Source organism: Montipora capricornis, chromosome 11 (assembly GCF_036669925.1).
Source record: "Montipora capricornis isolate CH-2021 chromosome 11, ASM3666992v2, whole genome shotgun sequence".
NCBI classification, from domain to species: domain Eukaryota; kingdom Metazoa; phylum Cnidaria; class Anthozoa; order Scleractinia; family Acroporidae; genus Montipora; species Montipora capricornis.
The window spans coordinates 14,192,209-14,219,754 of NC_090893.1; the positions used below are offsets into that span (position 1 = coordinate 14,192,209).

Consider the following 27,546-nt stretch of genomic DNA (forward strand, 5'->3'; position numbering starts at 1 on the left):
GACCATTCTATCTTTCGTAAATCATGCTAGAATCGAGGAAAGAGATGAACACAGGAGACCTCGTTTACTTCACTTGTGAGTTACCTTTATTAGGTTCTCTAGCGTCACTGGGGAGTTCATCTCCGGCGGAGGTGATTCAGGTTCCTTGGAGAAAAAAGAAACGTACTTTTGTCAAATATCTGTCAATTTCTTTGTTTGAAAACATCTTTGAATGCGATATCATTCTTAAAAAAACTCCTACCCCTTCAAAAGCTAAAGTATCTTTTTAAGGTAAAGTTCCTAAATGCGGGGACATGTCTTAGAATCGGGTTCTGGCACACCCATGCGGACTCCAAAAAGCTCAAATCTCAATCAACGGTTTTCTTCAGTTGAAATCAAAATAAGTAGATCTTTAGAAATACAAAAAGTAGGTCAACTTATACCTGAATTTGTGGAACTGTTAAGTCACCAACGTACTCTTCTGTCATTGGCTGAGGCAGGCGATGCAGAGATTTACTGGCTGGCATGGGCTGGTCAGCAGCAACACTCAGCGCGCGGAGAAAACCCTCCAAGGGGTCTGGATCGACAGCGAAGTACAGCAGCTTTGAGACAAAAACGTTTCATTAACTCACTTATTGTAACAGTGATTTAAATCAATATTCATCGGTTTAGTTATTCCATTTATCAACTTCCTTCCTCTGTAAATCTTATCGTCACTTTCCCTTACTTTTAGTTCGTATCTCGAATCTCCCATTCTTGGTTTGCACTCACATGATTAGACAGCCATGTTGGTGTACAAAACAAAGCAAAATGTCGCTCGCGTTTTGCCCAATAATAGAGCCAAATTCCCAAAATACTTTTTCGCTATTGTCCAGTACCCAAACAGAAAAACCTTAAATAACAATGACCACAACCAGGTTTTCTGAGCCCGCGAGACTGAGCACCCCCAGCAAACCATTGTTTTAACAAAAACCGCTGGTAAGCAACCTGGTTCTGGTCACTGCTGTCTAAGATCTTCCACCCAAACATGGCCGCCAATGACGTCAGGTGCAAGCCAAGGATTCAAACTGTGCAAGAATAATTAAGGAAAGCATGAGTTCAGTTCGAAAGCGTCGCAGGGATAGAGATCTTGATCACTTTTTAAGAGAATGAAACTAACTGGAAATCAGTCAGAACTCAAATATTTTTAAAATGAGCTATTCAACACAATTTCGTTGTTTGCTGATTAGTCAGATCCTACTTCCTTAATTCTACATGTCGTTTAATTTGGCGCTCGTAAAGTCTCACAAGCACGCACGCACGCACGCACTTACCATATCAACATAATCCAACGTCGCCCCACCGTCATTATGATGGGCAAAGATGTGGAAAAATGCCTGGGGAAAAAAAAGAAAAAGAAAAGAGCTCTCAACTGTTCAAAGCCTAAACACCCGAAAATGTGTCAAGGAAAACACCAATCAGACCCAAGCAACTAACCCGCAAACAATAACGGTAATTAGATAGTGATTTCAGATTTTCAAATCGTCTCCGAGCTTAATACTGTGACTGATCGCTACAGAATCAACACACCCAGAAATACTTTATGAGATTTCCGCGTTTTGTACATTTGATAACCCTTTGGCAACTCTGTTCATGAAGCACGAGGAATGTTAAGGATTTCATGCACTACTGGTTCGCAAAGAGGAGTGTGCGGAGTTGCCGGTAGTGTAACCTATTCTCACCAGCGACTGTGGCCGCCTTCACAAAAATACGAATGAAGTCGGTTAGTTTCGATAGAACCTATGGTGCTGCATCGGTAGGGAGTAAAATACGGAAATCTACTTTGATCAATTTGATCTAATAAAGGGCTAACGCTGGAAAAGTCAGCTCACAAATCCGTTGCGGGGTGCAAGGATGGCGCAGTGCATGGTGAGAGCACTCGCCTCCCACCAATTTGGCCTGGGTTCGATTCCCAGACTCAGCGTCAAATGTGGGTTAAGTTTGTTGGTTCTCTTCTCTGCACCGAGAGATTTCTCCGGGTACTCCGGTTTCCCCTCTCCTCAAAAACCAACATTTGACTTGATTTGCGTTAATTGTTGATTTAACTTTGCAGTGTCCCCAATTAGTGCTCCAGCGCTAGAACACTAGAACCTTAAATAAAGTTCCCTTCTTTTCCTTTTTTATTACGATGGTTTATTTGCCCTTATAAACTCGTTTAATAAAACCAGATTTTCAGGTTTTACAAAAGGACACCATTGTAGGAGGCTACGTAGGCAAAAACGTAAGCCGTAAGTAAAGAGAACTTTACCGAGTGCTGGACACTCTGTCAACCAAACACTCCCATCTTTTCAAGCTATGTTAGTGTACCATGTGTTGGACTAACTCACATCTTTCAGTTTGCCTTGTCTGTCAAAAACAGGTGGCACATCGGGATCGCTGGGATGTTCTAGTTCTTCGTGTCCATAAAACCACAAGTCGATCTGCGTACACAACGTTTGTGAAAAGTTAAAATCACAGTCAAATATAATTGACCAGACCCCTTTTCAAGGGGGAAATATGTTTGGTCGCGAGCGAATTTTATTTTCATGTTTTGCTATAATGTGCCTGTTGTTGAGGTGGAAAACTACTCTAAATGGGATACGAGGGTGTCCGCGTGACACATCTGGGAGTTTAAGCATGAGGCGTTTATGAGGCACGGACCAAAACCGGAAGTGAACATTATACATGCCAGGAAGACAGTGTCTCCAGGATCTTAAACTAAGTCGCTACTAGAGAAAACATACTTAGCAATATAATTGTGTCTGAAACAACGCACCTCATCAAACTCGTTTTGTGTTATGCTCCCAGCCATCGTCGTGTCCAGTTCCCTGCACCGCTCCAGTGTCATCAAAAGATCTATCTTCGATGCTGGGGGCCAGGGCTGCGCGGCTGCTAGTAGAAATCTCCGCCAGTCGATAAACTCTGTTTCCAAGGCAAGCAATGAGCACACATCCTGAAGCTGTCGATGGAAAATACCCTTTCAAATATTGCTTAAAAGTGAATCACTCAATAATTCATTAAATCCAGCATTCAGTCATTCCGTGTGTAATTTCGTCTCTCAATTAATAATCAATTAATAAGTAAATCAATCAAACAACTAACTTTGCCCTACCTGTGACTGAGTTATGTTCATCCAGGAGTCTGGAAGAAACTCCATACCAAACTAAGGAAAACAAAATAATGAATATTGCTATCACTACGAAAAGCGAAGCAAGAAATCGAGACTGTCTACTTAAATATATAAATTTAGGCAACCCTAAAGGCGGAGCTCCTCAATTATTATTTTTGTTTCCAGATATTTTTATAACTAGTCTGATTACCGTAAGCCCGGTACAGCCTGCTCATTACTATAAATTAGTATTTCCCGAGTTCTTTCTCGCTGTTGTCTCCGTTTTTCATTATTCATCCTGTTTTCTCGTGCTCGTGCTTTCTTTTTCTTCCGGTGCTTGTCAATATAATTTCGTCTCCTTATTCAGGTTCTTTCATGCTCTGTCTCTCGTTGTTTGTCACTAAAATTTCGCAGCTCTCAGCCGCTCTCTTGCACGTTGGGCATCGCTTACTTGTCTGGTTCCTGGTTTTTTTCTTTCTCTGTATCTCGTTCTCTTCTTTTGTCATCGTACAAAAAAAACCACTGTTTAGCTAGCATTTTGGTTGTTTTCAACATTTTTGCTTGTTTTTACTAACTTCCCCGCCAAAAAAAAAACGCGGGCTCCAGCCCTTGCATTTTTCCGCCAAAAAAAAACCTGCTGGTTTCAGCAGTGCGACACGCGTATTGCCTTACATGAAAAGTTGAAAGACAGACGGCCGTACGATGACGTCATAACCAAAACCAAAGTCTCTCGGTGTTACGCGTGGAGCTCCGCTAATATATTTATGTAGATAAAGAAGAGTTGAGTTGGTTTTTTTTGGCTCAGGGAACACTCTGACATCTGACAAGAGCACTATTGTCCTATTGGCTAAGGAAACAAGGATACCGCTTCAAAATAAACTTGTGATACCCGATGACTACAAAGACTGTCAGAGAATGAACATGAGATCCGATTTGAGTCTGACTCCCCATGCTATTTATTGATTTATTTACTTTGATCGATAAGTGAGAACAGCGCAACAACAGCGCAAAAGCGTCAAGTCCGAGTCTACTTTTATCCAACCCCAAGTTGACTTCCGAACTTAAAACGGAAAGAGGATACTTGTTTTTGTATTGCATATATTTTTTTAGGCTTGTATAGCGATATTTCTTGTTTACAAACGTTAACGTCACATTTCTTTGATATTCAAAATTGTCAACCGCGGAACAAGAGAAGTCATTGTTTCAACAGCCAATAGGCCTTTTGCAACAAACGATCACATGTTACAAAATCCGCCATGCTGGAAGGCAAACTCGTTATTATTCCCCCACTAGGACATTAAAACAAAGGCAAGTCAAGTTTGACTGGTTCAGGCCTCTATTACGTTCTGGCTGGCATATTACGCTTATTTAGCAATAGAATGGGAACATCAGTGGCGACGTCGCGCGCAGCAAAAATACCAATGAGAATTCAGAATAAAGAAGAAAATAATGGACTCTACTCTATTCTGAATTCTCATTGGTTGTTTTTTCTGCGCGCGCCGTCGCCACTGACGCTCCCGTTCTGTTGCTAAATGAGCCTATTAATGACAATGGGTGACGTCACGAGAAATATCGCCATTTATCCCGACGCACACGTGTTTAGCTTCTCACTGCATTCATGTCGACCCCCTGGGATTCCAAACCAATTTAAAAGAGGATCAAATAAGCACGAACAGTACCGTGAGTGTAGTCATTTCCAAAATGGTATCACAAAACGCGCGGTTTGATATCACACCTGTCGGCGCTCTCTCCACCAACTGCGAATAAAAATATACAACTGGAATGAGAAACTTGATAATTACTGGAAACTCTGGTATTTTTACACGTTAGCAAGGATTTCCTCAATTATCTTCCGCGGGCTTTTGTCGTGGCATCAACACTGTCCTAATTCTTCAAAAGAGGAAGAGGTCCAAGATGGCAGCCATATCGGTAAAGAGGTCCTCTAGCAAGACTGTTGAAAACGAGGATTTAACTGATTGTTGAATAGGTACCCATGTAAAGGTCAAAGAAACGCCACTGGCCGCCATCTTGAAGTTGTTTACAAAAACCACGATCGAAACTACCTCGCGAGGTGGTTTCGATGTTGGTTATTGTAAGTATGTTTCGATCTAGTTTCGTGGGTTCAGTCATCAGGTATGAACGCATGCTTTAGTCAAACATGTTTCAAACGTTATCAATTTAAACATGATTCGGCCTAGTGTGAACGCGGTGTTAGACTTCCGAGGACACTGTGTGGGATATCAAATTTGGGCTTGCAGTAAATTACGTGTGTGGTTTATTTAGGAGCTTAATGCAAACCTGTTGATAGAGGTGCATCAATTGGGACACAGTGAATGTATCACTCTGGGGAACCTCGATTGGGCTTGGAGGAGGTGGTGGTGTAGGAGTCTTGAATGTTTTCGTATCCTAAGAAAAGAAGATAGGTGAAGTTAATCCATCAATTCTTTCAGTATTCAAAATGGGTAACATGTTACAAAGAAGACCAGTCATACTGATAAGCAATTATCTTTTGATTGTATGAGAGTAGATTTATGAACAGACTCGTCAAAAGAATTTCCACCACCCACACAGTTGACACCACACCAGGAAAAATTCGCTTCGGTCATAATTTGAAATAAGTTAAAAACATATTTTCTTTATGACGAATCGGGGACAATCCAAAAAAAACACATTGCAGGAGTTGAAACTATGACATTCCGATTATAAGTTCTGCGGGGAATCGGGGACACTCGGAAGTTCGGATGCTATACCATTAAGCTAGAGGATATCCGTCGGTCGAGGAAGCCAGGCCATTCAACCGGGTTCAGTTTGCATATCATGGACGTCACGGTGACCATGTTGGTGTACAGAACAATGCAGGAAACGCCTTTTGGGAATTTGACTCTATTATTATGCAAAACTTGTCGGGCCATTTTCTATCGTTTTGTAAACCAACAAGGCCGTCTCATCACGTGGATGCAAACCAAGCATTTTTGTCCTGTCATACTGCAAAGACTAAAATTGGCAATGTGGCATTCTTTGGCAATTGCAGTGAATAAAGTGGAAATGGTAAAATTTTAACCCCGTTAAATGAATTAACCTCGGGGGAAAAAAAGTTTCATTTTTTTTACTAAAACGGCAGTAAATTCTGAGTTGACGAGATCTGTTTAGTAAATATTGGATGGAAAAGCTCGCTTCTTACCAAATCAACAACAAAGTCTTTGTCCTTCAGAAGAATTTCTTCCTGTAGTTTCTCTTCTTTCTCAATCACAAAGCGTATGTGCTCTGCCATTCCTTTGATACTAAAGGTAAATGGAAAAGATGTTGAAAAAATCAATACGAGAATGGTGTTTCCGCTAATAACTTCCCTTACAGCGCGGTAAATTAGCAAAAACAATACGCTAGTACAGAAATTCTTTGATTGCACTCACATGATAAGACGGCCAACAATAGAAAAATGTAGCTCAAGTTCCAAAGGCGTTTTCGCTATTGGTCTTTCCACAAACATGGCGACCGTGACGTCAAGTGCAATCAAAGAATTGTGGAAAAGCAAGCACTAGCAAATTTACACACACAGAATGAAGAAAGAAATGAGGGAAGGTAATCTTCATTGGGCTTTGGGGTTGAATGCGCTTGCGTGCTTCAGTCCTATTCATACTAGACAATTCGGCTACAATACCTTAGGCCTTAAATGAAGTTATTTTTTTACAATTATAATCAACTACAGTCAATGCCGTGAGGATTTCCAGTGGTTTAAGACGCCATCGTGGCAGCTGTGACATCATGTAAAACGAAAGAAGATTTCATCTTGATGTGTGGAGCGGGCGAACTCATCCGGTTTTAAGACTGTTCTTAAAGCCACTTCAGAATATAAACTGAAACATTGAAATGGCCAATACCTTTCAACTTCTTGCAGGAATCTCTCTCCTAACCAAACATCCATGTCTTTATAGGTTGACTCGGCTTTGCCCTGAAAAAAGGAAAGACGAGCGCAACATGTTGGATCCAGCAATATTAGGTCAACATTTTGTATCGGATCTTTATAGAGAACGTCACACCGATCATATTACAATGGTATATATATAGATTCCATGTTGCCGTGCGTCTGTTCAGTAATAGACCACAGAAGACGCCAAAATGTGTTAAGAACGTCAGTAACACACTCGGCTATCGCCTCGTGTGCGACTTTTTTGTTCTTACCACATTTTGACGTCATCTATGATCTATTACTGAACAGACGCACGGCAACATGGAATCTATTTGTTAAGCTGACGACGGCAAAGAAATGAACAAAAGTGAAAAACGCACGTGCAGGGCGTGCAAAGCCATTGTTTTTGCTCACTAAATATGCAAATTTGGGACGTTCTCGTTGCCGTCGCCGTTGTCTTTGCTAAAGCTCTCCATTAATGAAACCGCTGTTTTAGACCACAACACCGATAACTCCGTGCCCTACTCGGCGCATACTCGGAAAAAAACCCGACTGCTCCCGAACAGCTGAACACTGGGATAGAAATATCCGGTTACTAGTCTAGGCGCGCTCTGCGACAAAGATACAGAAGACTCGTAGAAGCAAAGAGATTGATCTAAGTTCAGGTAACACCTGCCAGTACAGAAATGCCACCGACGGCTTTCCTTGATATACTAATCGCCGACCGGATTACCTTGAGTTCCTGAAGCACAGAAATAGCGTGATTCTTGATCATTTCAAGGCGAGTTTTCAATCCGTTATCTGGAATTACAAAGAAGAGTAAAATGTTATCGACAACAAACCAAAGAATATGTAAGCTCCAAATCCACAACACTAGAAATTTCCTTACCTTCCGACTCCACAGCTCCAAGGAATTCTTTTCTAGCTCTCTCTTTTGTTTTCTGCTTCAGTTGTTCTTCCTCTGACTGGCCTTCTTGCTCTTCTTGAGGAGCTTTAAAAAAATCATGCGTGTTGAAAACTTTGAAAACAAAGAACAAGGCATTCGAAAACATAGGATGGGGCCCTCTATAGGCCTTGTACTAATTTCCTTATTCTTCATAAATGAGGGAGTTTGCAAAGAAATTCCAAACGCGGCGCAGACAAGATGGATTGCTTTTCAACCTGGAACTATCCTGGAGAAAATTTCGAGAAAAAAGCTCTACTATACTACCTTGGTGTACAGACCCAGTGTGGAAGATACCCACTTCACTCTTAGTCATTAGGTTCTATTCTGAATGAAATCCCGAGCGTTGACGACTCAATGAACGCTATTGAGGCGCTCCCGCTCGATATGTCGATGGCTCCAAAGCCAAAGTGGGCAACTGTGTAGTGGAGTAAATACGTACGTGGTGGCGGTGTCTCGGTTTTAGAGGGTGATCCGCCCTTTCCTGGACTTTTTCGCCCTTTCTTATCTTTCTTCTCTTTAGCTTTCTTCTGCAAAGCTTCTCTTTCTTTTTCTTTTTCAAGCTCTGCCTGTCTGATAGCTTCGGCCTCTTGCTCGGTCTGATCTATCAACGCCTAGTAACGTGGAGAACAGACAACAACTCATTAAAGAGTGCGAACGATGCAGTTATATTTCGCATTGTCAAGTTAATCGGACTACAAGACGAAAGAGATGCACGAGGAGAGACCACAAAGTAGTGTTGTGATCGGTTGGGCTTGCATTTCTAAACGCGTTTAAACGCTTTTTCGTCCTTATAACAGCTTTTTTACAGGAACTTTGTACCAAAGGCCGGTACCTAAAACCGCCGGTCGTTCTTCGGTACCCTCTATTCCTCAGAAACGTCACTTTCAGTATTTGGTAACTTGGACTTCCGAGTAAAGGCCACTTCGGCCTGTAGTGTGACTTACCATTGTTTCAATGATGGTGAGACCAACCATGAATGCATCGAAGACGAGCTATATGATGAAAAGAAAAAAAATGATAACGATTTAAACCCAGATTGATAAACAATGTTGGAAAGATCTTATCCCTTTAGGAATACGCCTTTCACTGAGTAACAGAATCAAGTGAAATTGGAGAATATAATTGTTACATGTTCGTAATTATAATGTTTATGTACATAATTAAATTGCGAGTGACTAGGTAAGTTAGAGATTGTAGAGGGAGACGTCTCGCTATAACACGTCTTCAAGTGACCTCCGTGGAAACGCGGTAGCCGCCAGAGACTCAAAGAGACATCACCAACCCCCAGAAGCTGGAGACCGCACCCAATTCCAAGAACGACAACGTTCGTTTCCCATGCACTGCCGACCGTTTCAACTTGGTTTTACGTAGAGAAGACGACCCCCACCCAGTTCCCATTCACCCTCCCCCCTCCTCCCCCCAAATACACGCACACATATCAAAACGGTTTTTCCAAATGAAATAATCTCAGGAACGGATACAGAGCTCTTAAGCAGGGAGAGGTAAGGAGAAGAACGATATACTTGAGGTATTTCTGCACTTGACACTATACAAGGATGTTTACCTTTTCATCTGGATCAGATGGCGCCACAGGGGTATCTGGTTTGTCGGCATCAGCTGCCTGGCCCTTTTTCTTGTCTGCTTTTTTATCTTTTCCTTTCCCTGTACCTGGTTCTCCTGATTTTGGTCGACGGGGCACTAATGGGATTCTTGGTAGAGACAAAACAAGCTTTAGAACTCGTTAAAAAAAAAAAAACAGCTTTTAAGTAAGTTTCAACGGTAACTTCTGCTCAGACCAGGGACATGTTAATCACAAAGTACAGTCCTTCTCCTTTTCTCGCAATTCCTTGGAATTTTCATTTCCTCGAGTGGATAAACGGACAAAAATGGTAATTCCAAATGAACTGTCAAATTTGACGAACCCCCCCCCCCCTCTCCACCCTCAAGAAAAAGGGGCCTGGAACTACCTAGGAGGAACTAATCATACGCAAAATAGACTATTCTAAGAATGTTCTCCCCTAATTACCGTGATTTCTGTTCGTCCTCTTGTGGCTCCACAGGTTCAGGTGTTTTGGTTCCCTTGTCCTTGTCCTTTTTGCTTGTTGGGCTTTTAATAACTTCACTCTTTTCAAGGGTTGCTAAGTTGGATGCGCTCTCACTGCCTCCAGATTTGGATGATGCTGACTGTGGTCTTAAAGTCAGCGGCAGTTCCACCAGTGGTAAGCGCGCGTACTCGCTGATAGCTTCACATGGGATTTTCCCTAAAAATAAGGGGAGAACAAAAATAACAAGATGAAGATCGCAAGAATCGAGCAAATGAGGTTTTTTTTCCAATGCGATGCCGTGTGAAGCAGTCTCACGTTATGGATCCATCCGTGCTGAGAAATGGAAACGTTACAAATCCTCCTTGAAATATTGAACAAAGTTACCTTGATGGTGAAAATCATGGCTACTCCGAAATGTACGCTTTTACAGTACGCTTTAAGAAACGGTCCAGATAAGAAAGATAGCAACAACGGCAACGAACATGTTGGAATTCAATTGGTATGCAAAAAGGTGATAATTTTTGTATCGTCTGTACTTACTTCTGATTGGCTTAAACAGCAAACGGTTAACAAAACTTCGTAAAGCAGTATTATATTCATCCTTACTTTCCAACCATCTTCCATCTTTCATCTGGTCTCAGTTTAAAAGAATTCCACATGCAGAAATCGTATGTGGGAAACATGTAAAATTGTAAACGTTTCTCGGCTTTTGTTTTCAACTCTTGTGATTGGTCAAAATCTTTTAACACAAAAAAACACCCTTTCAAAGTGGGCTGTAAATGAATTTTATTGCGTTAACTGCCTTCCTGTAGGTTTATGCATTCTCTGTGTAAAAATGATAGCATTCCTATGTGGGGAAAGCCCCGTTGCCGCATAGCAAAGGAAATTGCTATCCACCTTACACGGATCATTCCTTAATAGTCTTATTACACCCCATTAGCCTATTACATCTCACATTCACGTAACATGTAAGATTAGGCTTGTATACAAAATTAAAAAAAAAGCAGCGCGTTCCTTATCAGGATAAAAAGACAAAGCCGCCCGTTTTATTTATTTAGATTTTAATTATTATTATTTTTTAATATTAGAGATAGACTACATACTAAAGATAAGTTATCTAAGGTTTAAGCTAAACTAAATATGGAAGATATCTATTTATAAACATTGTTTTGTTATTCAAATGTGCCAACCACAGGAACAAAAGATCCTTTGTTTCGACAGCCAATGAGGCTCTGGTTGGCACATTAATAACAATAGGTGACGTCAGCGATATCTTCCCGCTGCAAGGAATAAGGGTTGTTGTTTTGGTGACGAATCCCACTCTCTCAGTCTCAGATCAAAGAACCATAGGCAAGACAGAATAAGACCAAGACAGAATAAGACAGGGATCAAACAAATACCTTCCATGCCTACATAATAATCTCTCAGCAGTCTGACGGTGTCTTGATATCTGTCCACCTCTGCTTGCATGAGCGTGATATAGAAGTTAGTCAACAGACCCAGTCGATCCTCCAGCCATCCTTCGTTCATTACTGACTGGCGCTCTCTCTCCGCGAGCTCTTTGCGATTGTCGCAAATATCGTAGAGACGGTCGCAAAGATCCTGAGGAAAAATAGCGACGTAAGAAAAAAATTGTAGAGTTTTCTATGCCAAATCTCTCAAATGACGAATCGTGAACAAACAATTACGGATTTAATGGCGGACGAATGGCGAGACAGGGCATAGGTTTGATTACCTGATTGATGAAGAGATTGACACGCGATTGATTGATTGTCTGACTGAGACTATCTGTCTGAATAAATGATTGACTAACTGCATGATTGCCTGACTGGCTCACTGACTAAACTACCGACTGACCGACTGAAAGTCTATTTGTCTGAATGACGGACTGACTGTCTGTCTGACCGACGAAATGACCGAGTGATTAGGGATTTTAAGCAACGACAACGGCGACCTTAACGAGGACGTCATCTCAAAATATAAATTTGCGTTATTTTAATCGCTTCGTGACTATTTCAACGTTTTTAATTTGACAAGGGTGTGGTAATTCCTCAAAGATGACACCAGTCGGTACGGCACTCCATTTAAGGAGAGAAAATGAAAATTTATCCTTAAGTGCTGACGTTCTTCATAAAACCAAAAACTTGGCTATTTCACGTTGTTGTTTTGCTGGCGACGGCAACGAAATGGACAAAAGTGAAAAACGCACGTGCAGGGCGTGCAAAGCTATTGTTTTTACCCACTAAATACGCAAATTTGTGACGTTCTCGTTGCCGTCGCGGTTGTCGTTGCTTAAGCTCCCTAGTGTTTGAATGGTCGAACCAACTGACTGGTCTGAGTCATGTGACTGAGTGAATGACTGATTCAATGACTGCTTGATTGACTGACTGACCTACCGACCAATCACCTCAGTAACTGACCGTCTGGACACTATTACATAATTAAAAAAAAAAGCCTTCTACTTTGTTTAAGATGAATATTACTCGTCGTATAGACCGTATATCTTAAGTAATTATTCTTTTGTCTTTATGCCAATCATCCTAACTAGCCTCGTAAACACGAGCAAAATTCAAAAAAAAAATTGTTCCAAAGTGAGGCTAGTTAGGATGATTAGCACAAAGACAAAAGAATAATTTCTTGACTGCCGTTTATGAATACGGTCTATATGTTGTACGTACATCAAGCTGCTGGTGTAATTCCGACTTTGTTTCATCGTCGCCTCTCATGTCCTCAGAGACTTCGTTGTAAGACTGAAACACAAGAAAGAGACAACACCTTTTCGTAAATTCAGAGAACTAAGAGAGATCTATTTTATCGAAGGTGACTTGGATGATAGTTTAATAACCGAGCTCCTACGAGTCTCCTATAGCTCAGTGGTAGAGCATCCGAAATAGTAATCGGAAGGTCGTCGTAATTTCGACTCCTGCAAAGAAGCAATCGGATTTTTCCGATCATCCCCTATAGTTCACTGGTACAGCATCCGAACTAGTAATCGGAACGTCGTGAGTTCGACTTGAGCTGAGGAGCACTCAGATTTTGGCCGAGTATCCCCGAGTCAGCATCGATAAAATGACCGAGGTTAACATAACACATCTCTTTCAGTACAATTCAGAGAAGCAGTAACCCAAGGATAATTTAAGGGGAAATAATAATACTTAAAACTTACACAGGGTTCAGACTGAAAATGAGGAATGAAATTTAATGACTTTTCTATGACCTCTTTCTATGACCTTAGTCCATTTTCCATGAAGAAATACGTGCGACATGCGTATGAAACTGGCGTTTTTCGACACAATTTGAATTTGTATTCAGCAAAAAGGCGTAGACCAGGAGAGAAAATATAATTTCAGGACTTTTCCATGACCTTGGCCATCTAACCCAAATTCTATGACTTTTCCAGGCCTGGAAAGTGCATTTTCAGATTGCATGACTTTTCATGACTTTTCATGATCGTGTCAACCCTGTTACGTTTCTTGGGCTTTTAATACAGCCAACAACTACAGCAACATTAAAGTTTATTTGCCCTTATTGAAAATACAATATTGCATAAAATAAATTTCAGGGTACAAATATATTTCCGTACAAGCTGCCTGCAATAACAGCATGAAGGAGTAAAGACGCCGAGCAATCAAAATATCCCTAAAATGCCAAGATCAGCTGTCAAGTCGGTAAACCATATTAGAACAAAGAGGGGGCTTTTGAAAAAGAAACACTCACCTTTTGCCATTGAAGAACATACTCTTGTTTTTCGTCCGGTCTCTTCAAGAACGTCACAAAATCTTTCCTAATTCGAGAAAAAAATATATTGAAATTTAGTGAACTTCTCACGGCGCAGTTTTCAACCAAGTATCGAAAATCCAAGAAACCGCCAATAAAAAAAGGCCTAAAATGAACCAATCACAAAGCTGAAGAATACGTGTACTCGGTGACAAGCGCGAGAAGTAACTCGAAAGCGCACCGCAGTAGGTTACACTCTCGTTCCTTATTGGCTAAGAAAATGGCGCGAAAATGGTGAGCCAATTAAAAGGTACAGTGATCCTAAAGCAAATCAATTGTGAAATTTCTTTCAAAATTCGAGTCGAACACGCTTCATATGATGCGAATGTTCTGACCTTGTGCCGTAGAAATATCTGTGTATGAGTTCTCTTTCGCGTCGGATCTCTCCAAAAACCTTTTTACAAGAGTCGATGTAAATTTCCTCTGAATGCTCCCATTGCGTTGTTAACACATTAGCAAACTCCTGTGAACAAGAAAACACAAGAGCTCAAACTACAGCCGTAAAACGTTTGCGCTTTGAGTTTCAATAAGGTACCGCTAAGTCCAGGCAAAAAACTCTTACGATAGAACTCATTTTTACTCAAAACACGAATGAAAAAGCAATTTCCATGAGAAGGCCTTCATATTTCTAAGGAACAGGAAAATAAGCACAAAACTGTAATTGACACAAGAAGATTTAAGGTCACGAAACGAGTGCAACAATAGGGCAGCTGTAAAAGACCCGCAAAAAATCGCGGGGATAACTTGCTTGCCCCGGCAAGTACAAGCTTCTAGTCTGCGACAACCTTGAAGCAAACGTCGAAAAAAGGTTTTCTCTTTACCCAATCCCAAAAAAATATAGCTGTTTTTTGTATATTTCTTAACTTTTAGCCGAAGCTATTGACCAAGCAGTAAGATAACTAATTTGCCTTTTATGACAAGCCGTTTGACGCTAACAGTAAACTTGGACCCTGATCTCTCACTGAAATATCTAAAAAATACTTAAAACAGCCTTCCAGCTCTCTTTCGATAGTTCTGATACAACGTAGCTCTCATTATTAAATTGCAACTAAAAGAAGCTTAAAAAAGGTAACTAAATCTCTGATTTAGACCCTCAATCATCGAAAGCACTCATCATGCAACGGGCCTGATATCTAGGAAAAAACTTGAACAATGCGAACTTCAAAGACGATCCCCTCATGAATTCTTTCAGAAACACTCTCCCAGAATCAGTTCTAGATTTTTGCCCTTCAAAATGCTACTTCTCAGGATCTCTGCAGATTGCGACAAGGTGTAACTTATTTCCATAGAACGTTGTGAAACGGCTCGTATTTTCTCGTGCTTGAAACGGAGCAATCAACGCACCACTTCAATTGGCTGATCGACATATTCCCAATCCTCAGACCCAGGCTCCGGCTCGGGCGGTCCCTGTGGTTCAGGTGGCTTCTCTTCCTCAGGTTCCGCTGCACCTTTTTCTGGCAAAAGACAAAATTTAAATTTCTGCGCATTTGCCCTTAAACCCTTTGATACTCAAAAAAAAAATAAAGACAAGTCTACAATTGGGACAGTTTGCGCCGTGAAGATGAATCAATTGAACTCTCCCCTCCCCGCCCCAAACAATAGGGAACTTAAGCAACGACGACGGTGACGGCACCGAGAACGTCATCTCAAAATATAAATTCGCGTCATTTTAATCACTTTGTAAACATGTCAACCCTTCTTATATGACAAGGGTGAAGTAGTTCCTCAAAAATGACATTGGTCGGAATGGCTCTTAATTTAGTGGAGAAAATGAAACTGCAGCATCAAGTGCTGACGTTCTCATTAAAACCTAAAATTTGACAATTTCACGTTGTTGTTTTGCTGGCGACGGCAAAGAAATAGATCAAAAGGAAAAACGCTCGTGCAGAGCGTGCAAAGCTATTGCTTTTGCCTACAAAATATGCAAATTTGTGACGTACTCGTTGCCGTCGCCGTTGTCGTTGCTTAAGTTCCCAAATGTTGCATTTTGTGCGCCGTACGTCCAAAACCTCCTGCACAACTGTTTCCTTTTAACAAAACTGCAGGAGGGGGAAAGGGGAGGGACAGTGAACAACCCACAGTTATAGCGAAATACGGTTTTTCCGCTCGATTTACATAAACGATGTTACATTTTTTTGGTATTTCCTCGACTGTCCCAAGGAATTTGGTCCCCGATTGTAGAAAATTCAATTCACAATTTGCTAATAGAACCCTCTTGTCTCTCTGATGAGGATAAAATCCAAATTGGCACCATTCACGCAATAGCGACTGAGAAGCCGTGAGTACGTTTTGTGGTGATGTTCCTTGAGCTGCACAAAGTGGTTCTAATTTTTGATGTCACCATTCAAATGAAAGCTACTGAGCATTGCTTCCCTGTAGTGCTGTTTATTATGCTGACCGATGTGGTTTTGCTTTTCGTCTGTGGGTGAAGTCTTTCATGTGGGACCATCGATGAAATGAAAGCTAATGAACAGTTATCTTCCCTCTCGGCTGTCCATTTTGTGATTTTATACATAAAACTGAAGTTAAACAATGTTGTATATTATTCTGTATTTTGACCTCCTTAAACGAAAACGAATGAAAAGCATTCAGTCTACATACTTGGAGACTTGGCTCTTTTCGATCCTGGTCTTGAGCCTTTGGACCCAGGCCTCGAACCTCCTTTTCTTGACGGCGAAGGTGACTTGGAACCAGATCTAGAACCTTTCTTGGAACTCGGAGGGGTGGGGCTGCGACTTTTTGCTCCTTTCTTGGAGGTGGGTGGAGAGGGTGAACGCTCTTTCTTGCTCTTTCTGGACTTTGGAGAACCTCGTAAATGAAAAAAAACAAAACAAAACAAAACAAAAGTCAACAAACGTAAAAGTACTAGTCACGCCGCGTATTACCTAACCATTTTCCTTGCCAATAAATTTATTACTCACCTGGTTTAGAATCACCTTTACTCTTCGCAGATTTAACTTCAGATTTCGCCCCTCCCTCAGAGGGAGCATCTGATGGTCCAGGAACATTTTCAGGAGGAGCTACTGCGCCCTCACTTCCGAGGCCCTCAGTGGGAGGGGCGTCACCTTGTGTGGTTTGCGCTCCAGTGGGTGTCTCGCCTTTGGAGAGTGAGCAAGACAACAAAAATAATTTTCAGTTTTTGAGCAGACCAGGAGGAAGGTGTTGGGTTTGGTTTTGGTTCTTATATTTGAAGTCAGGTGAAAACGGCGATCATCTGAATCAATTTACAATGTACTTTTTCCCAATTGGACACGCCAAATTAGAATGGTTGATCCAAAACGAACACGACATGTTCCGAGAACGAAGGTCTTAAAGGGGATATATCACGCAAAATGACGTAATTGCACCCAAAATGCCCAAAAAGTAGACTGAAACATTGCAACAACGACTTAAAACCGTTGAACAACATAAAAGAAATACAGCAGGGAGAAAAAGAAGCATGGATGGACACAAATGGACAAGATTGAAACGGATTGCATTTGGATACTACTCTTCATCTTGTTTGTGATATAACGATAATTTTATCAGCAAAGGAATTCCACATTACCATTTTCGAATTTTAAACTCGTGATAAGGTAAAGCTGTCCCCTAAACACCCTAAAATAACGTGACAAGCCCCTTAAGGTTGCAGGCTCGTCGTTTTCCCAGTTCACTTTACGGCCCGTGTTCGAGCCACGGTGGCCATGGATTGATTAAAAAAGGGGGTGGGGGGAGGGGTGCGGGGAAGCGTAACTCACAGCACAGTCCGAGAAATCGAAGGTCGTAAGATGTCTACCATATTTCTCGACAAACTAAGCAACAAAAACGAACTTTCAAATTAGTGGGTGGCTAAAATGGCCAATCACAGTGCGTGTACTATCTGAGACATGTATTTAATATAGTATTTCACAACATTGAACTTAACGACATCAAGAATGCACCCACACACCCCGGACAGCGCTACGAATGCATTACCTTCAGCAGCTTGTCCTGGTATCACGGATGGTTCCTGAAGAAAAATTAATTTTGAAAATAAGAACGAAGTCACCGCCTCTTTAGTGTCATTTTAACAAAGGCAAATGAGCTGGAGGAGCATTGATTCATTCATTCAAGGTTTTGATAAAGCTAATTTTTTATACTAAATAAATGCGTTATCCCATCTGGGACGTCGGATCTCCCGAAAACACTTGAAGTACGTCTGTTAAGTTCACCTCCTAGAAAAACGGATTATGCTTCTGTACGAAGTTTAGGTGATTTGTCTCTCATATTTTCAAACACTAGGCAGCTCTTTACAACCTCCAATCTCATTGGACAAAAACTGGATAAAACTCTGAGGTGTTATGGATTAGAGTTCATTGTTTCCTACCCAATCAAGAGAGTCGTTGTTAAAGCTGCGTCCTGCTGGGTTCCGTTTCTCGAAAATCCCGAAAGTTTCATCCCTTTTTCGAGTGTTACAATTCCCTCTGTATCTCTGGAACGGAGAGCTTTTACGTCGTCAAACGTCTCAGTTATTCTACGTTTTCCAATCTTGAAAACATGTTTAAAGATCAGCTTTTCCAAAACAAGAGGATGGCGGTTTCCCAAATGGTTTTTCGGGACTTCGGAGAAACGGGCCCCTGTGAAGTTTGACGAATTAAATCCTCTCCGTTCTTGAGATACAAAGGGAATTGTGACACCCGAAAATGGCCCGTAAAGTTTCGGGACTTCGGAGAAACGGGCCCCTGGCCCGACTTTTTTGGAGTATAAGAATGTATATGTATACTTACAGATGGTGTCTCCTCAGGAGGCGCTATCAGTTTTTGGTACGTTTCGTTTAATAACGCGGAGACTTCATCATAAAGTTCATCTGACAAAAAGAAAGCGGAAAAGCATCTTAAGCATAGTTTACTGACAAAGGCCAACGGATTAACATACAAACCGCTACTATAGAAGAGAATTTAGTTAACAAAAAAGAACTTCTCGCTGTGCTTCGACAAGTAATAGACAAGAGGTACTTCAAGGTGTGCTTCACGTCAGTTAGCATTCTCAGAATAACATCAATTCCTCGACTAAAACATCATTAGAAGTCAAACATGAGGCTTCTTCATACCTTGACTGGTATTTGCCTCAACTCGTTGAAAGATTCCGAATCGAATGAACCACTTTTCCAGCTTCGGCCAGGAGTCGGCAAAACCAACGATTCTAGGAAGTTGAGAATTTATACATAACTATTGCATCAATTTCATAACAAGCACATCGTTAGCCGGGCTAAAAAGATAAAGAAATGACGGTTTTTACATTTGCCATCAACAGCAAATGACTCGATGACCTATTAGCAGCCATTACCTAATATTAACAGAAAATGACTAGATAAGAGCTCAACGTGCCCAAACCTATTTGATTTGAACAAGCTAACCAAACCACCCAGGAAACGAACAAAGTAATTAACAAGTACTAGAAAGCTATGATCCTTGCAGTTATGGACGCATGACTGAGTTATTCAAGCTTCTCTACGCAGTTGCTAAAATTGCGTCCATAACCGCGAGGATCATAGCTTTACTTGATTTCATATCCGCATTTCAGTATACAATTCACTTCATATATCATTTCATTCAAAGTAATTAACGTTGCTCAATCTAAAGAAAAAATTAGAAACCGCGGTTTTAAGCTCATCTTTATTTTAAAGCACAAACGCCGATGCGGAAAAGATCATGCGCATTTCATAAGAACGAACGTATCTCTCGTAGACCGAAAACTGCTCCAAAATAGGTAATCAACGGCGCTGAAAAGCACATTCAAATTAAAATGCGTAAAAGGTCAAATGCGTCTTCATAAGAACAACAGAAATACGAGATTGAAATGCAGTGATAATTTGCAGAGTGACGCACTAACCTTTGTTGGACCTGCTCTCTATCGTTTGAGGGATCCGTGACGGGCACCACCTTCTCTTGTTTGTTCATTCCTGTGTAACTTCCTTCCACGGGAGGATTATATTCCTGGTGATACTGATCAGCGGTTCGAGGATCATCTGCGAAGCAAATGCACGGCGGAATGATCAAAATTTGTACTGCTCCCTAACCGAGTTCCAGAAGATACCTCACTGCCCTTTAAAACCTCTACTTTCAACGGACCGCTCTATTGTGCTTAGCATTAGGCCCAATGGTTACGTTTCTGCTGTACACTTTTTTTCAGTGTGCCTATTGACATCTGAACTAATCGAGAACGCCGTTGTAATGGCTGCATTCTCACCCCAAATCGAGAGCCACAACTGTGAGTATAAGGCCAGCGATTTCTTCCAGTTCCATCAATTCGCACTCGGGCCATAAAATGAAGAGAGAAAACAAGGAGCGGTAACGAGCCCGATAAAACAAGGTTACTGAGATATTTATTGTTGATTACCTCTAGATCTTGCAAGAAAACAACAAAACAAACTGTCAAACTCAGCGGGCAACCGTTGTAGAACACGGTCAGCTAAATTGTCTAATCCCAGCGGGCGTACAGGAGAAATTACTTGTATAGATATGACTCGGGTTTTTTGAGGCATGGTTATCGCTAACCAGCGTTAAATACCCTGGAAACCCGTAGGTTCTGATACCTCTTAACCAACGGTTAACGCTAAACAGGCTTCAAGCAACCGAGCCCTAAGTTTTGATTCAGCTGGCATTCCTCCTCAGTAGCTCTAATGTTTAGAACTAAGACGTTATCGACTAAAAACCCTTACATGTTCTTCCCTCAGCTCTCTTAAGTGCAACATCATCCGGCAGATCAAACAGCAACACCAAGTCAATACCACTCTTTGGCATGGGGGCCTGCAAACAAAAAGAAATTCAACAATTCCGTCTGCCAGGACGTTCGGGTACGCAAAGATCACTCATGTGTGGGGAAACATACAAACATCCTCTCTCTTCTTCAAACTGTTTTGGCAACTTGAACATAACAGAATTTTTTTTTTACAAGGAAACAAGAAATCAAGACTGGAATGTCACAACAAGATTGATGAAGATGTCAGTCTACATGGGAAAACCTAAACCGCAGTCAATATCGATTTTAGCCAGTCAAATTCTTGAATTTGGGTATTTCCTTTTGAGGCAAAGCCATATAATAATAATATTGGTTAAAAGGGGAAAAAATAAACCTTAGTACATTTTTTCTGCACTCTGTAATCAATAACGTTAAATCACGATGTTTTAGGTTTTGATTGAACGCTCAGCCCACTACAAATGGCACCGGTGGAAAGCACGGTTGATCACCAATACGCCAGCATGACTCCAAAACCTCACTATAAAACCGTTTATACCAATCCGGTTGTAGGATACTTTGCCCATAGTGTATAACGACAACAAGATCTCTTCTCGGCTGGGCTGTTCCTTTTAAAATTCTTTATGGAAAACGCACATTTCCAACTGAAGCGGATCCTCTTACCTCCGGAGACGGATGGGGGTCGGGAGCGAGACGCGATTTCCTGCTCTTCCCTACCCTGGATGGTTCTTTGGCCGCTTTGGCGTCCTTGGCTTCTTTCTGGGCATCATAACCACTCAGGGCTTTCTCCAACAACTGAGGAGAATACATGAAAACGCTCAAGAAAAAAAAGCAACGGAACACGACGCAATATTACGCAAATTCTTCGATCTTGCAAATAGCAAAATTTAAGACGAAAATCATTTCGACAATATTTACTTTAGCTTGGTTAATGGTGCTAGGAAAACCGTCCATTATCCAGCCAGAACCCTCTGGTACTTGCCTGGAAATAGAAATACATACTTCTTAATAACTCTCCGGCTTTCTTATGAAGTGATGCTTCGCTTAAAACACTGAATTTATTCGCTTGACAGCAAACTAAAGTTTATTAGGGAGTTCAAGCAAAAACAACGGCACGTAATTTAGGGGAGAAAATGAAAATTTATCTCCTAGTGCTGACGTCCTCCTTAAAACCTCAACTTTCGCTCTTTCACGTTGTAGTTTTGCTGACGATAGCAAAGAAATGGACAAAAATGAAAAACGCACGTGCAGGGCGTGCGAAGATATTGTTTTTGCCCACTAAATATGCAAATTTGTGACATTCTCGTTGCCCGCTGTCGTTGCTAAAGCTCCCTATTATGTGTGCACAGTGACGAGCGCAGTCGGTAAATTAAAAAAAGACGATCCAAGGCGTGTGAAAGAAGAAGCTTATAAGCGAGTTCTAACGGAATTTTCTTTCCTAGGTCCAAGAAAATAACGTGCTTAGTTGGCTCGCTAGCACAGCTTTCTCCCGGACTTAAGGAAAAACAAATCCTCTTAAACCAAGGGAAAACAAGTTTTTATAAAAATGACCAATTAAGCCATTTAATGAACAGGTGGTTGTCCAATTTGTACAAAAGCGATTTGCTTTAATATCAAAATGCAACAACAGGGATGGAGCCGTGCTAACAGCACTGTCTCGCTTGTCAACAAAAAAAGGTGCGTTCCTTTTAGCAAATCCGGATTCGGATTCACACAATCCGATTTTTGTTTCACTGTTCCATTTATCCGAATCTGAAATACGATTCGAATCCAAGGAATCCACCCCCAATAGTGGATTTTTTGGATTCAATTTCAATCCGGATTTTGATTCTCCGTTCCTTTATCCATTTCATCGCGCTCACACGCAATGCTCCTTGGGAATTCATCATGACGTCCAACGGATCGAACTCCACAGGTACCTGTTGTGTTGTTGTTCGAGTTTGTTTTCAAACGAATATCTCCGTGGGAAGAAATGAAATTGGTCTTAATTAGTTAAATTAGCTCGTCATTCATTAACAGAAAAATGCCGTCGTCGATAGATTCTGTGAGCTGGTATCCATCGTCGTCGACTAAATTAAGTAAAGCATTGAAAATTGCCAGCCTTCGAATGCCCGCCATTTTGATTTCAATATCCGCGGAAGACTAGAGACGAGGCAGGGGGACTAGGGACGAGGCGGGAATCGGCAGGAAAAATCATATTTCGGATTTCGTATTTCATTTTGTACACTGAATCCCTGAAATCTCGATTTTGTAATCCGAATCCGGATTTGCTAAAAGGAACGCACCCAAAGAGTCCTAGGTTTGATTCCCGGACATAGAGGGGTTGAGTTACGGTTGGTTCTCTACCCTGCCCCGAATGGTTTTTCTCCGGGTACTCCGGTTTCCCTTTTATTACACACACATTTCATTTGATCCGCATTCATTTGATTTTAGTGTATTTGACCTACAGTCTTTCCACTTAGCAAAGCATTGAGCTCGGCACTATAATTATAAACTACCGGTTAATAAAATGATTATAACAAGCAGCTCTTCTTGTTAAAGAAAACCTGAATTGCAAAGGAGGAAAGATTTGCTGGTTGAAAAAGACAACTTTAGCCTCCGCTTTCATTCCTTGACGAGGTCACTAATCTCGACGTCGCGAAACGACCTGTTGTCTTATTGAGCTGGCTATGAAAGAAACCTTTTTTACCCGTTTACCTCACAGATTCCACCATTATGTCAACCAACAGCTGATCTGGTGTAGCTTTGCCTTTTTTGAGGAAACCATAAGCTTTTGATCCTAGTTTGGCTCGGTTCGTTGGCTGTTGAAGAAAAAGACGAAAAAAAACAAAAAACAAAAAAAAAACCAATAATATGAAAGACTAACAAAAAGCTTCCAAACTTATAGACCATAATTTAAGCAGTAGATCACCACCCACATGAACGCTTTCCGCGCCCGCTCTTTCTTTTGAGCTTCAATGATTTGTCCGCACTCATTTTCCCGTGCTGTAAGCCAGCTACATTTAAACACCGTTCATCAGCTCAAGTCAGTAACACGAGCATCAAAACATACAGGGCGACAAAGGAGAATTAAGCCGCTAAGCAATCATCAGCACTAACCATTGGTCCTTTTGTTTTGGGTAACACTGGTTCGGACTCTTTTAATTTTGCCGATGACTTTTTTTCGTCTTCTTTCCCCTCAGCAGTTTCTTTTTCCAGTTCTTCCTTCGTCTTATCTCTCTTCTCCTCGTTTTCAACGGTTTCACTGGTCTGCTTTTCCTCGACTTTGTTGGGATCTTCAGTTTCTGTATTTCGAAGAACAAGAAGTTAGAACATTTCGAGAAACTTAAATACTTTCCTATTGTGTGGAAATAAAAGCAGCGTCGGTCACATCTTTAGGTAATAGCAAGAGAAAATGAGCGGACAGAGAGGGAGGCTCCTGGTCCAGCCCTTGGGATATGTCATGTCCACGAAAGTTATTTTTAGATGAGCGGAAGTCTTTGTTCTAGCGGAAGTCTGTCTTCCGAGACGTCCGCATGCGTTTTGAAAAGACATGATGAATATTTATTCATCAGCCTTCCACGTGCGCCGCCATTTTCTCTTTTCATTAAGAACCTGAGAGCGAGGCAAGACTGCAAGCGGACGTCTCGGAAGACTGACTTCCGACTTCCGCTCGTCTAAAAATACCTTTCGTGGACATGACATATCCCGGCCAACACCCTGAGACTCCCTCTCTGTCCTCTCATTTTCTCTTGGTAATAGCTATCAATATCAGGTCTTCGAGAACGCGACAGTAGATGGAGCAAACGATAAAGTGCCCTTCGACAAGTGAGGACGACGACGATGGTGATGATGACGATGACGATGACGATGATGATGATGATGACGATGATGATGATGATGACGATAATAATCACGATGACGATGACGACATGCTGATGACGACGATGGTGATGATGACGATGATGATGACGATAATGACGATGGAGATAACGTGAATACTAAATGCACTTTGTTGCGTCATCTCATATCATCATCACCCATAAAAAATTCTTGCTTTGTATCTAAGGGGCAGTGTCATGCTATTTTAGTCAAACTTTAAAACAAACGATGTCTGTAATTTTGTTGCTAATGACCACTGAAGTGCAAAGAAGTTATTCTATGTTGTTTGCAGCCAAGGATGGAGAGAATGGAAATGGATTCAAACTTGAAAAGCCCACTCTACCGATATCTGGTACGATGAAATGTCCACAATTCACAGTTACGTTTATCTCACCTTTGCTTTCCCCATTCCTCTCCTCAACCCCAGCCAAGGTAGGTGTGTCATCCTGGGACTCGCCTATTGCTTGATCTTTGATGATCACTTTCTTTGGAGACGCGTTTTCAACCTGGTCAAAAAAAAAAAGAAGCTTACATAATTCGCCTAATTACAAAAGCAAAAAGCAAAGTATTACAGTAAGGAATTTTTCAATTGACTAGTAATTTTAAGGGTAGGAAATTAATACACCGTTTAAGACGTGATTCTAGAGTCAACGAAAAGATGTCCCTCTGCATAGTCCAAATCAAATTTCACATTGGAGACAGAATTAATACCGGTGGTTCTTCAGGTGGTTCTTCGATGCACTCGTTGTTTTTGAAAGCCTCCACAGCTTCCGCAACCAGATCATCAGCGGACAGACGAACCATGCGATGACCTAAAAAAATTTCAATATAAAGCGAACAGAGTGATCGTTCCAGTTCAAAGTAAGATGTAACTCTTGCTTTAAAAGGGTTTGCGTAAAGATAACGCATAGCTTTAACTTTACGTCTGACCATGAAAAGTACTTGATTGGAAAGGAATGTCTGTGACCTAATACTACGGACTATTAGATCGTCGGACGAGTACGACGACGAATTTTCCGTTCTGTGCAAGCGCACTTCGAAAAATGTCGGCCTGCAAGCTTTATCCTCCGCGCACCGGTAGCTCAGTTGGTTGAGCATCGGGCTGTCATGCAGGAGGTCGCGGGTTCGATCCCCGGCCGGATCAACACTCAGGATCTTAAAATAACTGAGGAGAAAGTGCTGCCTTTGTAATTTCATCTGCAAATGGTTAGACTTTCAAGTTTTCTCGGATAAGGACTATAAACCGTAGGCCCCGTCTCACAAATGTCTTCTATGTTCATAAGTTCCCTGTGGGACGTTAAAGAACCCAAACACTATTCGAGAAGAGTAGGGGATAAAGTCCCCGGTGTTGTGGCTGTCCTGTTCTCTCCCGCAGAAGTGGCCGGCTTGGCGGTGATGTCTCTAAAAAGGCTTGTGGTGTATGTGGCCACCTGAGCAGAAACAGACACAAGTCAAAAAGGGACTTTGCCGAGTGCGGAACATGTAGATGTAGATGTAGATGTAGATGTTTATGCGCATGCTCAGTACGGGAAAACGCGTACTCGTAGTCGTCCTCATAAAAGGAACTTTATTTAAGTGTCTAGTCGTACGACGATCGGTGTACGATCGTCGCGATCTTATTTAAGTGTCTAGTCGTACGACGATGTAAAGATCTAAACAAAAGGTGACGAAGAGATTAAGACAATGTAGACACGACAATTAAGTATTATGATCATAAGTATTCGCTTGAGAGACCTAAAAACCTATGCCAATAATCGTTCCTACCTTCAAGGACTTTGTTGATGGTAGACGTTTTCCCGCTGAAAAACTTCCCTAGAAAACAGACTTTGAGGGGGAACGGTGGAAACTCCGGAGGGGGAGGGGGTGGCTACCGAGCGAGAGAAACAAAAAAAAAAGGTTAGCCAGCATTCTCTCCTGATGCATACTTGCACAGTAAGCGCATCGTGTAAAATCGTTTTTTTCTTTTAAATTTCTTTGGTTTCAGGTGCTCATTGATCAGCTGAAGTCGTATGTAAACCGAGAATAAAATACTACAGGTTGTCCTTGTGACGAGGTAAGGCAGCGACTTTAGATCTACTGTCGATTCTTTGTGTTTCCGCGGGCTTCTTCTGTACATCCCGTCTTCACATCTATTACCGACTTTATAAATGTAGATGGGTACCAAGACGGACTTCCGATAGGTGTTATGGTGAAAGGGTGGTCACGTGAATAAGAAAAAAAGAACTTTATTCAAGTGCACCATGCAAGATAAGTGACCTATATTCCTGGACAAAACTGTTGGGAAAATTCCCGGCGTGAATATCATTGGACGTGCACTCACAAACAAAGTCTATATTGGTCCCCCCTCTCCCTCAAACCAATTCCGACAATGTGGTGAAAAATACTGCGCAAGCCTTTGGCCGTTGAGGTTGAAATGGGGGATAGACACTCTTTTACATTCAGAATCAAAAGCCATTAAAACATACCTCAGGCGGTGAAACTATTTTGAATAGTCTGTGAATAATGTGTCCCAGCACAGCATTATCTTTAGCAGGACCTTGGATTTCCGATTCCTCTGCTGGCGTCCATTCTCCTATTAAATTCTAGAGTAGAATAACACACAATAGTGGCAACGAAATCGCTTATGATTAGAGTAGACTGTAAAGATGCAGATCAACTACGTTCATGGATCTTTTTTTTTGGTTTGTCCCTCTCTTTTGAGAGAGAGCTTGATTTTGTCTGTAGGTTACAGGTTGACATTTGCCGTTTGTCGTAGGCACGACGCTCGGTGTCTCTAATGAAGGGCAGATTAAGCGCATGATTTACAATAGGCGTCAAAATGAGTTGACACATTGTGTCTGTACAGCAGTTTTTATGCGTAAAAAAAAAGGATTATTTGTACCATGCTATAAATTTTCCAAAAGAACCCCTCTCCCTCATTCAATGTTGTCTGTTTGTAGTCAAAGATCACAGGAATTACGACACAACACTGTTAATGGAAGGGGGGCGAACTGTGTAGCCTAGCGAGGACAAAAAAGTTCAAGTAAAAATGACGTAATAGGGGGTTGAAAAGGTGATTTTGTCAACAATTTTGTCCCCGACTGTGGGTTCGATTTGAGCAGGAGGATAAGGCGTAGTAATGTGATCCTTGCTCAATTCCGTTAGACGTCCACCAGAGGGCACTTAGCACTACATATTAGATTGACAA

At 41.4% G+C, this 27,546-nt stretch overlaps 1 protein-coding gene across 1 annotated transcript in view; it reads right to left on the bottom strand.

Annotated features, from left to right (window-relative positions):
• Positions 1-27,546, bottom strand: part of LOC138023983 (sperm flagellar protein 2-like) — a 54,566-nt gene that overhangs the window by 5,102 nt on the left and 21,918 nt on the right. Inside the window, exons 22-57 of the mRNA XM_068871065.1 lie at positions 26,825-26,941; positions 26,124-26,226; positions 25,071-25,171; positions 24,754-24,865; positions 23,598-23,782; positions 23,196-23,299; positions 21,417-21,480; positions 21,162-21,293; positions 20,461-20,548; positions 19,632-19,767; positions 18,850-18,941; positions 18,527-18,606; positions 17,736-17,769; positions 16,703-16,879; positions 16,383-16,589; positions 15,126-15,235; positions 14,117-14,244; positions 13,722-13,788; positions 12,683-12,754; positions 11,405-11,606; positions 9,986-10,220; positions 9,524-9,668; positions 8,904-8,951; positions 8,399-8,570; positions 7,903-8,004; positions 7,747-7,814; positions 6,985-7,055; positions 6,288-6,387; positions 5,405-5,512; positions 4,786-4,863; positions 3,110-3,160; positions 2,774-2,956; positions 2,346-2,438; positions 1,293-1,355; positions 423-581; positions 85-144 (exon numbers count right to left, since the gene is read on the bottom strand). Of these exons, the coding sequence (XP_068727166.1) occupies positions 85-144; positions 423-581; positions 1,293-1,355; positions 2,346-2,438; positions 2,774-2,956; positions 3,110-3,160; positions 4,786-4,863; positions 5,405-5,512; positions 6,288-6,387; positions 6,985-7,055; positions 7,747-7,814; positions 7,903-8,004; positions 8,399-8,570; positions 8,904-8,951; positions 9,524-9,668; positions 9,986-10,220; positions 11,405-11,606; positions 12,683-12,754; positions 13,722-13,788; positions 14,117-14,244; positions 15,126-15,235; positions 16,383-16,589; positions 16,703-16,879; positions 17,736-17,769; positions 18,527-18,606; positions 18,850-18,941; positions 19,632-19,767; positions 20,461-20,548; positions 21,162-21,293; positions 21,417-21,480; positions 23,196-23,299; positions 23,598-23,782; positions 24,754-24,865; positions 25,071-25,171; positions 26,124-26,226; positions 26,825-26,941 (4,047 nt within the window). The remainder of the gene's footprint in view (positions 1-84; positions 145-422; positions 582-1,292; positions 1,356-2,345; positions 2,439-2,773; positions 2,957-3,109; positions 3,161-4,785; positions 4,864-5,404; positions 5,513-6,287; positions 6,388-6,984; positions 7,056-7,746; positions 7,815-7,902; positions 8,005-8,398; positions 8,571-8,903; positions 8,952-9,523; positions 9,669-9,985; positions 10,221-11,404; positions 11,607-12,682; positions 12,755-13,721; positions 13,789-14,116; positions 14,245-15,125; positions 15,236-16,382; positions 16,590-16,702; positions 16,880-17,735; positions 17,770-18,526; positions 18,607-18,849; positions 18,942-19,631; positions 19,768-20,460; positions 20,549-21,161; positions 21,294-21,416; positions 21,481-23,195; positions 23,300-23,597; positions 23,783-24,753; positions 24,866-25,070; positions 25,172-26,123; positions 26,227-26,824; positions 26,942-27,546) is intronic.